Below are 13,332 nucleotides of genomic sequence, written 5' to 3' on the forward strand. Positions count from 1 at the left end.
GAGCATGCAAGTGGGGGAGGGGCAGAGAAAGGAGAGAGAGAGAGAGAGAGAGAGAGAGAGAGAGAGAGAGAGAGAGAGAGAGTGAGTGTCCCAAGCAGGCTCTGCACTGTCAGCACAGAGCCCAACACAGGGCTTTAACTCAGAAACCTCAAGATCATGACCAGAGCGGAAACTAAGAGTCAGATGCTTAACTGACTGAGCCACCCAGGTGCCCCTAGATTTTTTAAAAAGATTTATTTCTAAGTAATCTACACCCAGTGTGGGGCTTGAACCCACCACCCCGAAATCAAGAGTCATATGCTCCATTGACTGAGCCAGCCAAGCACCCTTAGGTATAGATTTTTTGGTAGTTATCCTTCTTGGTGTTCTGAGCCTCTTGGACTTGTGGTTTGATGTCTGTCATTCATTTTGGAAAATTCTCAGTCATTATTGCTGCAGATATTTCTTCTGTTTCCTCCCCTCTTCATCTTCTGCATTCCATGTATGTTACACCTTATGTAATTGCCCCAGGGTTCTTGGATTTTCTATTCTGGTTTTTTCATTTTACTTTTTCTCTACTTTTCAGTTGGGGAGTTTTCTACTGACACATATTTAAGCTCACTGATTCTTTCCTTGGCCATGTCCAAGGTACCAATGAGCTTATGAAAGGAATTCTCAGGGGTGCCTGGCTAGTACAGTCAGTAGAGCATGTGACTCTCAATCTCCCAGTCATGAGTTCAAACCCCACTTTGGGCATGGAGCCTACTTTTTAAAAAAAAAAGAGGGGCAGGGGCCCCTTCGCTCACTTGGTTAAGCATCCAATTCTTGATTTTGACTCAGGTCATGATCTCATGGTTCGTGAGTTTGAGCCCTGCGTCAGGTTCCGCACTGACAGCACAGAGCATGCTTGGGGTTCTTTTTCTCTCTGCCCCTCCCATATGCTCTCTTTCTCAAAATAAATACATAAATTAAAAAGTATATGTTAAAAATAAAAGGAGTTTGACACTCACCATATTAAATGGGGTGCTTGGCTTGCTTCGTTGGTAGACCATGCAACTCTTGATCTCAGGGTTGTGAGTTTGAGCCCACGTTGGGTGTGGAGATCACAAAATCTTTTAAAAATAAAAAGGTGGGGTGCCTGGGTGGCTCAAGCAGTTAAGCATCTGACTTTGGTTCAGATCATGATCTCGTGATTTGTGAGTTCAAGCCCTGCTTTGGACTCTGTGCTGACAGTTTGGAGCCTGGAGCCCGCTTTGGATTCTGATTTGTAACATTTCCTTTTGATTCTTTCTTAGAGTTTCCATTCCTTTGCTTACATTGTCCATCTGTTCTTTGCATGTTGTCCACTTTCCCATTGCAGCCCTTAGCGTATCAGTCATAGTTATTTAAATTCCTTTTTTAAAAACAATTTTAATGTTTTTTAAATTTTTATTTTTGAGAAAGAGAGAGAGGGCGTATGCGTGCGCGCAAGTCAGGGAGGGGCAGGGAGAGAGGGAGACACAGAATCCGAAGCAGAGTTCTAAAGTAAATCAGGCTGAGTTAAAATCCTGGCTCTGCCACTGGCTAATACTTGTGTGACTTGGTAAAGTTGCTTATCTGTGCCCTAGTTTTCTCATCCTTACCATGGGGTTAGATTAAAGGGTATTTATTTTATAGGGTTATTGTGAAGATAAATTCAGAAAATGCATGTAAGCACCAAGCAAAGTGTCTAGCATAGAGTCAAAGTTCAGTAAGTGTTAGCTGTGATAAATATCATCTGGTCCCCACATGCCCTGTGTGCGGTCAACGCTGGCTGTTCTTTTTGCCTGGTACACCTCTCCTCTATCTATCTTCTACCCGTCCTTCAAAACATTATTTCTTGTTTTCGCAAAGCATGTTCAGAATCCCTCATCTGTTTTATTTGTGTTTTAAAGTTTATTTATTCATTTTGAGAGAGAGATAGTGCAAGTGGGGGAGAGGCAGAGAGAGGGAAAGGGAGAGAATCCCAAGCAGGCTCTGAAATGTCAGTGCAGAGCCTGATGTGGAGCTTGAACTCAAGAACCACGAGATCGTGACCTGAGTGGAAACCCACGAGTTGGACCTTAACCGACTGAGCCACACAGGCGCCCTATCCCTCGTCCATTTTAGATAAAGTGATCATATAATTTACTACCCCAAACAGGACACTTTTGAGAGTGGAAGGGGATGCTATTAACAATTGCCTCAGGACAATAATCCCAGGAAAACTGGGAGATAAGATCGTCTCAATTTTAGATGCCTCTTCTCTGGTTTTCCATTGCCCTCAGTGTCCACAGCATTGTTCACACTGCTGTCCTTTTGGCTTTACTTGTCTTTTACGTCCCATTCTGTAACTCCTTGAGGGCAGGTGCATTACCTCAGTCAGAGCCATGGCCTGAGACCTCTCACAGGACCAGCATGCACCACACGCGTACACAGAAGTGATGAGAGTGATCATGCCACATGTTCATTTTCACCTTTGTCTGTAATTGTTTCTACCTTGAATGTGATCCATGCCTTCGGCCTCTTTCAGATCAATCTATCTTCTTCTTCTTCTTTAAAATTTTAATGCTTTTATTTATTTTTGAGAGAGAGAAAGAGACAGAGCGCCAGCAGGTGAGGGCAGAGAGAGAGGGAGACACAGAATCCAAAGCAGGCTCCAGGCTCTGAGCCGTCAGCACAGAGCCCTACGCGGAGCTCAAACTCACAAACCACAAGATCATGACCTGAGCCGAAGTCGGATGCTTAACCATCTGAGCCACCCAGGCGCCCCAGATCAATCTGTCTTCTGGGGTGCACATTCCAGCTCTTGTGGGAAGCCCCCTTTTCTTACTTTGCTCCTCCATCTCTGCTTTCTCTCATCTCCTGTACGTACTGTTGCATATATATTATATCCTGTTCCATGGGTGGGCTCTTGTTCCCCAGTAACACTCAGCTCCCCAAGGATAGGCACGGTGTTGCCCTTTTTTTCCAGCGTCTCCCACAGTATGGTCAAGCACAGGGCTGGCTACCAGCAGGCACTCAGGAAACATATTAGTGTCGGTTTCTCAGTCTGGGACCATTCACTGGGGCCTGCCCAAACTTAGTCAAACGATGCTAGTGGTGGGTGAAAGCAGGCATTCTACAACTGCGGGAGGTGTTCAGGGCCTCCGGGGCAGACTGTAATTTGGGGGACAATCCTCATTTCCCCTCTCTGTTCCTTAAGTCCCCAGTTTTGTGTGTGAACAAGATGGAGGCTGATCTGTCTGGCTTTAACATTGATGCTCCCCGTTGGGACCAGTGCACTTTCCTGGGGCGGGTGAAGCACTTCTTCAATATCACAGACCCTCGCACTGTCCTGGTACCAGAGCGGGAGCTGGACTGGGCCAAGGTGATGGTGGAGAAGAGCAGGTGAGCAGCTAGGGGGGAGGGGGCTGGAGGCACTAGGGCAACACTGATGGATCCCTGTGGAGAAGGTGGAAACTAAAGATATGGGAATAGGCAGAGCTCTCAGGAAGGGGGGAGCAGGATGACCTGGGGCAAGGGGCCTGGGAGGTAACTGTGTCCATTATCCTTGGGTGGCAGGATGGGTGTTGTGCCCCCAGGCACCCAAGTGGAGCAGCTGCTGTATGCCAAGAAGCTGTACGACTCAGCCTTCCATCCTGACACCGGGGACAAGATGAATGTCATCGGGCGGATGTCCTTCCAGGTCCCTGGTGGCATGATCATCACGGGCTTCATGCTCCAGTTCTACAGGTGGAACCTGGGAGCAAGGTGGTGGGCAGTGTGGCCACTTGGATCTGCTAGGCAGGGAGCCATATTATGATGACAATCACAGCCATCTTTATTGACCCCTTACCAAATATCAGGCACTGTGTGAAATTCTTTGCGTATGTTACCTCACTTAATCTTCTCATCAGCCCTACAGAGAGGTACTGTATAGATGAAGAACGGAGGTTCTAGAGAGGTGACGTAAGTTGTCCAAGTCCACACACAGCCAGGAAATACGGGTGCCTCTCTAGAATTCTCAACGAATCAGCCATCCTACTTCCCTCTTTAGAAAGTACTTATTCAACAATGAAATATTAACGTATTTTTATAACGTAATGTCCCAGTAAAAAATATAGGAAGGTGACCCCCCCGCCCCTCCTCCCCACCCCCAAAATTAGGAAGACCTATAGGAGGGAATAAACTTTCTCTGTAGCTGCTGGATATTTTACTCCTCTCCTTTCCCCTCTTCTTTCTGCCCCTTCTCCCCCATGCATCCATTTGTCCAGCCAGGCCTCGGGCCAGGTGTTAGGCATATAAAAACTTTAGCCCCTGTCCTTAAAGAGCTTCTCCAGTTTTGTTGAGGAAACCAACAAGTAAACAGTTATAGGTCAGCTTGCTAATAGGTAGGTTGTGGGGAGAGCATGGGGTTGTGAGAACGGGGAGCATAGAATGACTCATTGTTCCAGGAAGGGCCGGGGAAGGGTCAGGAAGGTTTTGAAGAAGTGATGTCTCAACAAAGCAAGATTTAGTCATGTATGAAAGGGGTGTGTGTGTGTGTGTGTGTGTGTGTGTGTGTGTGTGTGTGTGTGTGTGTTCCAGGCAGAGGGACCAGCCTGTGCAAAAGCCCAGGTGCATGAAACAGCATGGGAAGTTTGGGGAACAGCAGGTGATCTGGGTTGTACACCAAGCCTTGCATTGACTCCCCTCTGCGTCTCTGGGCCTTCCTTATGGTAGGACGATGCCGGCTGTGATCTTCTGGCAGTGGGTGAACCAGTCCTTCAATGCCTTAGTCAACTATACCAACAGGAATGCAGCTTCCCCTACATCGGTCAGGTAGGAGACTTGAACCCCAGGCTGTCCACGTGGGTCAGGAGCAGGTAGCTGTCCTCGTGAGGGGAACAGCCCTTCTAAAGGGTTCTCGGGCTATCTTCTCCAGGCGGGGCTTATTCTGGGCAGGTGACCAAGTCCCTCTTTTTACGGTTTGCAAGTATTTTCTGAGGCTGACTAGGAGAGTATCTTCCTAGACTAGTTCAAAGTTCATTCATTCATTCATTCTCAAATATTTCTTGGGTAGGTATTAAGTGCCAGGCATGGTTCTAAGGTCCCTGTTCTTATGGAATTTAAGGACTTGTAAGGAAGCAAGCACGATAATCTTAGATTGTAACTGCTGCCATTAGGGAAATAAACAGGTGACAAGATAACAAACAGCAGAGGGGCATCTGTGTAGATAGGCTGGTTGGGGGAAATCTTTTCTGTGGAGCCCGTATTTCTGCGGATTTCTGAAGGATAAGGATTTAGCAACGTGGAGCCGACAGAAGAATTCCCCATATAGGGAGCAACAGCATGCAAGGGTTCTGAAGCAGAAATGAGTTTGCTCTTTGCTTAAAGTACTGAAGGTGGCCCAGGGGGCTGGAGCGTTGTGTGTGTTTAGGGGGGCGTGTCATAAGACGGGATGGGGGATAGTTCACATGAGCTTCTCAGGCATGAAGCCTCGTGTCCAGACTTTCTCAATGAAGTCTCGGTCTTGCCCTCAGCCAGCAGGGCTCCCCACTCCCACGCATGTCTTTCCTCCACTAGGCAGATGGCCCTCTCCTACATCACAGCCACAACCACCGCGGTGGCCACTGCTGTGGGCATGAACATGTTGACAAAGGTACGGTCTGGGGCGGCTGTGGGCATGGTGGCCACTAGGGGGCAGCAAAGTCCTAGGGAAAACTTTGCCCAGGCCTGGCACTACCCTTGTCTGGGTGAGTGGGGTATGGCCCAGACCAAAGCCAACTAGTGGGAGAGGTAGCCGAGCTATCCCCAGGTTGGTCTTTCTTGGGTCTTTGAGGGAATTTGGGTTCCTAGACCAAATGTCTGGATGAGTGGCAGAAGCAAGGTCTCATTTCTTGGTTTATAGTCCTTATTGTTCCTTTCCCCCAACAGAGAGCTCCACCCCTGGTGGGCCGCTGGGTGCCCTTTGCCGCTGTGGCTGCTGCTAACTGTGTCAACATCCCAATGATGCGACAGCAGTGAGTATGGGGCTCCCTTTGCCTCCCTACAAACCCTAAGGTTAGTGGGGCCAGGGCAGGAAACCAAGGCAGTGGGTGGCTTTGGGGGCTGAGGTGGGTGTGGGGAGGGCTGCCGGGCTGCTCCAACAGTGATGGCCACAGGAGTGGCAGGTGACTTAGGTTTAGTCTGTGTTGAATGTTGTGGGAGTCATTTTTTGGATCGTGTGGGATGAGGGTGGGGGTAGGGTGGACTCTGGAGGTTTGTACGAGATCGTGTCCTTTCAACTGCAACTGCAATTTAAGTTGTGATCTCTGCCTACTTCCAAAGCCCTGGGCATGGCTTACAGAACGAAATGTAGCAAAGCGAGGCGTCCAAAGATAGAACAGAGCCAAGAAGCTTTGAAAGAAGCCAGAGGAGTAGACAGATGTTTTCCAGGCACCGGGCTCTAAGCTTCGCAGCAGGAAAGGTTAAAGGAGAAATCCGTGTGTCTTGTAGTTCTTGTTTTCTGACTCGAGAAAGCATAGATGTTCCTCTGTTGTAAAACTTAATGATGTAATATACATAAAGCACTCACAGTAGCTCTTGGAAGGGATCAAGTGCTACCTAAGTGTTAGCAATTATTGCTGCTGTTACTGTCACGGCCTTCATCACCATCACCAGTCTCTACTAGCCCTGTTTTCTTGGGACTGCTAGCAAGCGGGAATTCAGCACAATAGCGCTTGTGGAAAGAGTCCACGACGGGAAGAGTCATGCATACACATTGTTCCTCTCTTTCCCTCCTCTATCCAGGTGCTCCTTCCCAACAAATGAATGAGCCCCAGCCACCTATCTGGTCTGGGGTCGAGTGCTGTCGAGAACTGGCCAGAGAATAATAGCCAGTGCAGCCACTATTTATGGAGCAGTCACTCTGTCAGGCGCCGGATTAAGTACTTTGCAGGCATTGGTCCCATTTAATCCTCACCATTCCTATGAAGCGAGTGCCATGATTATCCCCATTTTGCAGATGAGGATAACAGAGTCTTTAGAAGGATTTGGGAACCTGCTCAAGATCAAAGACTTACTCAGCATTTTCAGAATCCAACCTAGGCAGTCTGAGCCCCAGCCTAGCTCTCTTAGCCACTGCCCTAGATCACTTCCAAGATGTCGCTCACTGGAATACAGAAGGAAGATCAAAGGGCCAGACTGTAGGAGGTGGCTTCCTGGAGCTGGAGTGTGCTGGCCTTGGTTACCTGCTGTGTCACGTTGCTGGCAAGCTTCCAGCATACCCTTCCCACGTTCAGCAGCTCCTGTCTGTGTTTAGGGAACTCATCCAGGGCATCTGCGTGAAGGACGGAAATCACAATGAGATTGGTCATTCCCGGGTGAGCAGAGGCATCCCTTTGGAGTGGGAGGAGGGAATTGTCTTATACCCTGTTTTGTTGTTAGTGGTCAGAGCTGGCCCGGGTTCTGTTGCAGGGTCCCCCTGACTCCGTCCTCCTTCCCCTTGATTTCCGTACATTTCTTGTTCAGAACAAGCTTGTCATGTCCTTTCTCCATCATTTCTGGTCCTGAAGCCATAAAAGTCTAGCTAGGTGAGAGAGGGTTGGGTGAGGATGCAGCCCCTGACAGATCCATCCCTTCCGCTTTACCAACTCAGACCTGATCCTGACCCTTGACCCAGCCTGCTGGTGCAGCCCACGGATACTGGATGAGGTCATGCCTGACAACTTGCTCTTTTCTGCCCTCAGAGAGCTGCGGCCATAGGCATCACCCAAGTGGTCATTTCTCGGATCACCATGGCAGCCCCTGGCATGAGTAAGATAAAGAAGTCCTCCTGTCCTGGGGGACCCTGGAACATGTGATGGAGGCCTCAACCACACTCAGCTTTTGGGTGGGAGGTGGGGCCCCAGCTTCTATAGCCATGCTTCTCAAAAAACAAATGATAATTCTGTGATGTGGTAGAAATTGCAACTGAGGCTATGCTGGGGACCATATTACATTGTATAAATCTACCAGATCCACATGCTGTATACCTTACTCCTACATAGTGCTGGAGTGCAGAAGCCCACGGGAGACCACACTGTAGTTTCCAGAACATCAGTCAGTCAGAGATGTGGGGAAGAAAGTTCTTTTTCATTCCACAGATACTCCTTAAGTACCTTCAATGTGCTGGGCACAGTGTGGGGTGCCAGGAAGACAGTGGTAAAGAAAATAAATTCCTTGCCCTGGTTTTGCTTTTAGCAGAGGCATGTTACAGAGTAGGATAGGAGATTTGTTTGCGTGAGCCTTCAAAGATTTAAGTTTTGAGAAGGACGCTTGGGGCCTGCAGTACATGTCCTGTCACAGGTGTGCAAGTGGAGAAGTTTGGGAAGCACCCTTCTCCTAGGACTTAGGGGACAGCTTGGGGGTGGCTGCACCTACACAGTCTTGAAGTATTTTCAGGAACGTCAGGGGAGGTGGAGGGAATCACCTGACTTTGGGAAGGGGTCTTGGAGAGAGTCTTATGGCCTTCCCCCGAGATTCTCCCTGGTCTCTTGCAGTCTTGCTGCCAGTCATCATGGAAAGGCTGGAGAAGCTGCGTTTCATGAAGGTGAGTGGGGTTCCCTTTTGCATCTTCTCTGCCCAGAGCCCCCCAGCCATACTTAGGAGCACCTGATCCTCATCCTTCCCTCTAGCTGCTGGCCTTACCTCCTTCAGGGAGGGCCCATACCAGTCTCCGCTGGCTGCCCGCTTTAGATGCCATAGCTGGTTGCTTGGCTTTGTCCGTAGAGAGCAAGAGGAACCCCGTTCTCCCTCCTTCACGGCTAGGCGTTTCATGCCTGTGGGTTTCTGGCTGACTGAGCAGGGGTAGGGCAGGCGTGGGGTTCACATTAAGATCTGTAAATCTTACGTGGATCTTTCTTTTTATTTGTTTTTTTGTCCAGAAAGTCAAGGTCCTGCATGCCCCGTTGCAAGTTCTGCTGTCGGGGTGCTTGTGAGTAATGTGTTTTCTCGTTGTGGGTTCTGTGGCAGCTGGGTCACCCAAGCACTGTCTTCTTGTGTCGCCCATGCTGGAGAACGTGCTCTCTTTTACCTGACTTCCATAGTGCCTGAGCTTTGTATGTGGGCCACACAGAGAGCTCTGGCCCCATCTTTCTTGAAGGTATCAGGCTGGCTAGGCTCTATGCACACATCCGCATGGAGAGCGGAGTGCTTGGGTGCCCTCCTGTCCGGGGCCTCCTCTGACCTTCAGACTGGAGAAGAGAGGAAAACCACAATCCAGTCCCACTACAAAAAAGAAATGATAATTCTGTGACAGTGATAGAGGTGTCCGCTAATGCCGAGGTGGTAAACGTATTGCAATGTCTCACTGTATCAAGTCAACATGCTCTACACCTTACATGGACACCGTGTTCTATGCCAACTATATCTCAGTATAAATCAATTAAGTAAATACACAGACCTGCTGAGACATAACAGTGATGGGACAGCCTGTGGCCGTCACGTGTCCCAACCTCGCACAAAAGGAAAACACCATAGGCGCCTGGGTGGCTCTGTCGGTTAAGCATCTGTCTCTTGATTTTGACTCAGGTCATGATTTCCTGGTTCGTGAGATCGAGCCCTGTGTTGTGCTCTGTGATTACGGCACAGCCTGCTTGGGATTCTTTCTTAATCCCTCTCTCTCTGGTCCTAGCCCACTCACACTCTCTCCCTCCCGCCCCCCAAATACACAAACATTTGAAAAATAAGTAAATGGACTGCCTGGGTGGCTCAGTGGGTTAAGTGTGTTGGCTTTGGCTCACGTTATGATCTCACAGTTCCTGAGTTCAAGCCCAGCGCTGGGCTCTGCACTGACAGCTCGGATTCTGTGTGTGTCCCTCTTTCTCTGCCCCTCCCCTGCTTGTGCACATGCGCGCCCTCTCGTGCTCTCTCTCTCTCAAAAATAAATAAATAAATCGGGGCGCCTGGGTGGCGCAGTCGGTTAAGCGTCCGGCTTCAGCCAGGTCACGATCTCGCGGACCGTGAGTTCGAGCCCCGCGTCAGGCTCTGGGCTGATGGCTCGGAGCCTGGAGCCTGTTTCCGATTCTGTGTCTCCCTCTCTCTCTGCCCCTCCCCCGTTCATGCTCTGTCTCTCTCTGTCCCAAAAATAAATAAAAACGTTAAAAAAAAAAAAATTTAAAAAAAAAAATAAATAAATAAATAAATAAATAAGTAAGTAAGTAAGTAAATAAAACACAAGCCATGGCGGCGTGCTTCGGTGCCTGCCCTTGACTGGCTGTGTCCTAGTTAGTGTCAGTCACACTTTACAAGGCCATGGGGCTAATGACAATAACAGGAATAACCAACACGTATTGAGTGTTTCCTGTGTGTCCCTGCTGTGCTCATGGTTCACATCTATAATTTCGCTGAATCTCCTCCGCCCTAGAAGTATAGATAGGGCCATCATCTCCTTTTACAAATGAGGAAACCGGGGCTCAGAGAGATGGAGACACTCACCCAAGGCTCTGTAGCCCATAATTGCCGGAGTTGTGGTCGGATCCTCGGTAGTCTCCGAGGTGACTCTGCTTGGTGAGTCACCACTGAGTGAGTGGTTACCACGAGCTGAGTGCCACATGTGCACTTTTCATTTAATCCCCACGGTGGCCCTGCAGAGTAGGTATCCTTGTCTTCCCCCTGCTGGCTCAGGGGTAACTCGCCCAATATGACACAGCGAGGAAGTAGCAAAGCTGGGATATGAACCTTGGTCTGTTAGATTCCCAAGTCCTGTAAGACAAGACCCTGGAGCTGAAACATCTGAGAACCTTAGAAATGCTCTTAAGCCCTTCCCCAGACCTCCCGAGTCAGCATCGCTTTTTTTTTTTTTTTTTAATTTTTTTTCAACGTTTTTTATTTATTTTTGGGACAGAGAGAGACCGAGCATGAACGGGGGAGGGGCAGAGAGAGAGGGAGACACAGAATCGGAAACAGGCTCCAGGCTCCGAGCCATCAGCCCAGAGCCTGACGCGGGGCTCGAACTCCCGGACTGCGAGATCGTGACCTGGCTGAAGTCGGACGCTTAACCGACTGCGCCACCCAGGCGCCCCAGCATCGCTTTTTAACAAGCCCCATGAGTTACTTGCACGCACAGTGAAGTTTGAGAAGCTGCCCTGTTCTGGTCTCCACCAGCCCAGGTGTTCATGGCTATGGGGGGCAGGACCTCAGGTGTCATAACCCTCACTGCTCAGTGCTTGTGGTCTTTAGGGCTGCTAGTTATACTCCCAGCGCCTTCGTTATCTTCATCTGCTTGGACAACAGGTGGATGTGGGAGGTGGAGGGAGGCTGATTCCATCCCATCCCAGAATGAATATCCTGGCACTGAGAGACCAAGAGAAGAGTTGCAGGGAGAGGAACCATGGGGTGGCGGGGAGGGCAGGCTGGGTGAGTGGGCATTTCCTCCTTCCTTTGGGGGACTCAGAGATAGGATGTGAGTAGGCCTGTGGGGAGATGCCCCTGACACTTTGTTTCTCCTTTCTTCCAGCCTCATCTTCATGGTGCCAGTGGCCTGTGGGCTCTTCCCACAGAAATGGTAACAGCTCTTCGTTCCTCGCTTTGTTTTACTGAATGCCCTGTCCCTGCTCTCCCTGACCTGCCTGCTGTCCTGAAGGAGACAAGGAGGGGCAGGAAGGGCAGCATTTTTGTCTAAGGACAAGTGCCTATCAGCCTAAACTCTGGGCCTCTTAGCCCCGGGTGGGGGGGAATGGTAAACCAAAACAGAGCTCCAAGGGGTGGAGCCATGAGTGGCTTCCTCCCAGTGGAGCAAGGACTGCCTTGGAGGGAAGTGGGGGAACAACAAGAAACTTTCTGTCCCTGCTGGTTAGGTTATTAGATACATCCTCCCTGGCTAGATCTGGTCCTTGAAATTGAACAAAGGTACAGGTACTTATTCTGGCTTGTGTTTGCTAGGGGGTGGATGAATTGGGCCTCTCTATTTCTCTTGCATGTCCTGGCAGGGAAGGGATGTGAAAAGGGATGATGGAAAGGGGAAACAAAGCATCAGATTGTGGGAGGGGAGAGGATTAGCTCTAGGAGACGAACTGCAGCTTGGATATATACCAAGAAGATACCAGGTTCCCCTGCTGTGGTATTCATATTTCAGTGTCGTCTGCTAGACTACTGTGTTCCAAGCACACAGGAGAAGTGCTTGTGCTTGTAATTTTGCAGAGAAGATGGAAGTTTGGCACCAAGGAAAATGAAGTCAGGCCCGAGTAGAAGTAAAAGCAATATATTATGTTGTATAGAGGCCATTCATTCTGATGGAAAAATCAGGGAGGGCTTCTTAGAGATGGCATTTGAGTTGGACTTTATCTGACAATAATTTGTTGCTTGTCCAGTTGGCATGCTCATAATCCCCTTCTGTCTTCTCAGTGAATTGCCAGTTTCTTATCTGGAACCAGAGCTCCAAGATGCCATCAGAGCCAAGTATGGAGAACTTGTGCCTTATGTCTACTTCAATAAGGGCCTCTAAATGCCCCACCCCAGTAAGGACCAGTCTGTGCCCATATTCACCAGCTCCTCAGCTGCTCTGTATACCTGTCCCCTCATTCCTCTGCCCACAGGCCCTGAAGGCCAGGGTGGATTTGGGAGGTGGAGAGCCTCGTGTTTTCACCCAGGCTTATTGGACTCCAGAGGATAAAAGTGAACAAGGGGAGCAAAAGCCAAGTCTTCTATCTGTTCCTCCCTTAACCACCATCCCCTGGAGACCAGGAGCTGAGACCCCCCCTGAGGGAGATACTCAGACCGTTTGGAAAAATTAGGAATCTTTGGGGATTCTAGTTCCAGCCAGAACTGGGGAAGAGCCCCTGGGACAAAAAGATGCTCTTACTCCTCTTCCTCCTCGTCTTGTCTCATGCTATGAAACTTTTTACCCTTGCAATTCTAGCTAACTCAGGAAGGGAGGGGAAGAAGCCTTTGCCAACATGGGGCTCTTCTCTGTTCTTTCTCATTCTCGTCCCCAGTGTCCCCTGGTCAGAAAGCGTCTTTGGGAGTGCTGCTAAACTTGAGATAGTCAGGCCGTTTCATGAGGCAGCAAAGTTTCATGGTGCTTTAAGCCCTGTCTATTGACACTGACTTTGATCTCATATGCTAAAATCATGTCTGATTTTGCTTCTCTGTGTTTGAAAAATAAGTCCACTAACTGTGAGTAAAAAGAATATATGTAGGCATTAACAGCACATTTTAATGGGTATATTTTCCTAGCTGCCTCCCTTCTCAGCCCATTGGGTTAAACACCAAAGACTAGTGTGTTCTGAATAGGAAAGAGAAGTTTTATTTGGATACCTCTGAGAAGTAACCAACCAGGACCAAAGAGCCTTAAAGGACACACAGCAAAGTGCATGCAGCCATTTGCCCGTCCCATCTTGGCTGCTGTAGGTGACTTTTCAGGCTCGGGGTGGG

General features: G+C 49.2%; 1 protein-coding gene across 11 annotated transcripts in view; it reads left to right on the top strand.

Annotated features, from left to right (window-relative positions):
* Nucleotides 1–12,540, top strand: part of SFXN2 (sideroflexin 2) — a 58,149-nt gene extending 45,609 nt beyond the window's left edge. For 10 of the 11 annotated variants that reach the window (XM_086680743.1, XM_086680740.1, XM_086680736.1 and 7 more), the window contains 11 exons: nucleotides 3,182–3,366; nucleotides 3,541–3,729; nucleotides 4,681–4,779; nucleotides 5,524–5,599; nucleotides 5,875–5,960; nucleotides 7,241–7,301; nucleotides 7,668–7,734; nucleotides 8,460–8,509; nucleotides 8,844–8,893; nucleotides 11,417–11,464; nucleotides 12,304–12,540. In XM_086680743.1, coding sequence (XP_086536869.1) covers nucleotides 3,206–3,366; nucleotides 3,541–3,729; nucleotides 4,681–4,779; nucleotides 5,524–5,599; nucleotides 5,875–5,960; nucleotides 7,241–7,301; nucleotides 7,668–7,734; nucleotides 8,460–8,509; nucleotides 8,844–8,893; nucleotides 11,417–11,464; nucleotides 12,304–12,403 — 987 coding nt within the window. In that variant the 5' untranslated portion in view covers nucleotides 3,182–3,205 and the 3' untranslated portion in view covers nucleotides 12,404–12,540. The remainder of the gene's footprint in view (nucleotides 1–3,181; nucleotides 3,367–3,540; nucleotides 3,730–4,680; nucleotides 4,780–5,523; nucleotides 5,600–5,874; nucleotides 5,961–7,240; nucleotides 7,302–7,667; nucleotides 7,735–8,459; nucleotides 8,510–8,843; nucleotides 8,894–11,416; nucleotides 11,465–12,303) is intronic. The other variant, XM_025918040.2, reaches the window with a different exon arrangement.
* Nucleotides 12,541–13,332: the final 792 nt, after the last annotated feature.

The sequence above is a fragment of the Puma concolor genome, chromosome D2 (assembly GCF_028749965.1).
Source record: "Puma concolor isolate L17-30 chromosome D2, mPumCon1.1.hap2, whole genome shotgun sequence".
Lineage (NCBI taxonomy): Eukaryota > Metazoa > Chordata > Mammalia > Carnivora > Felidae > Puma > Puma concolor.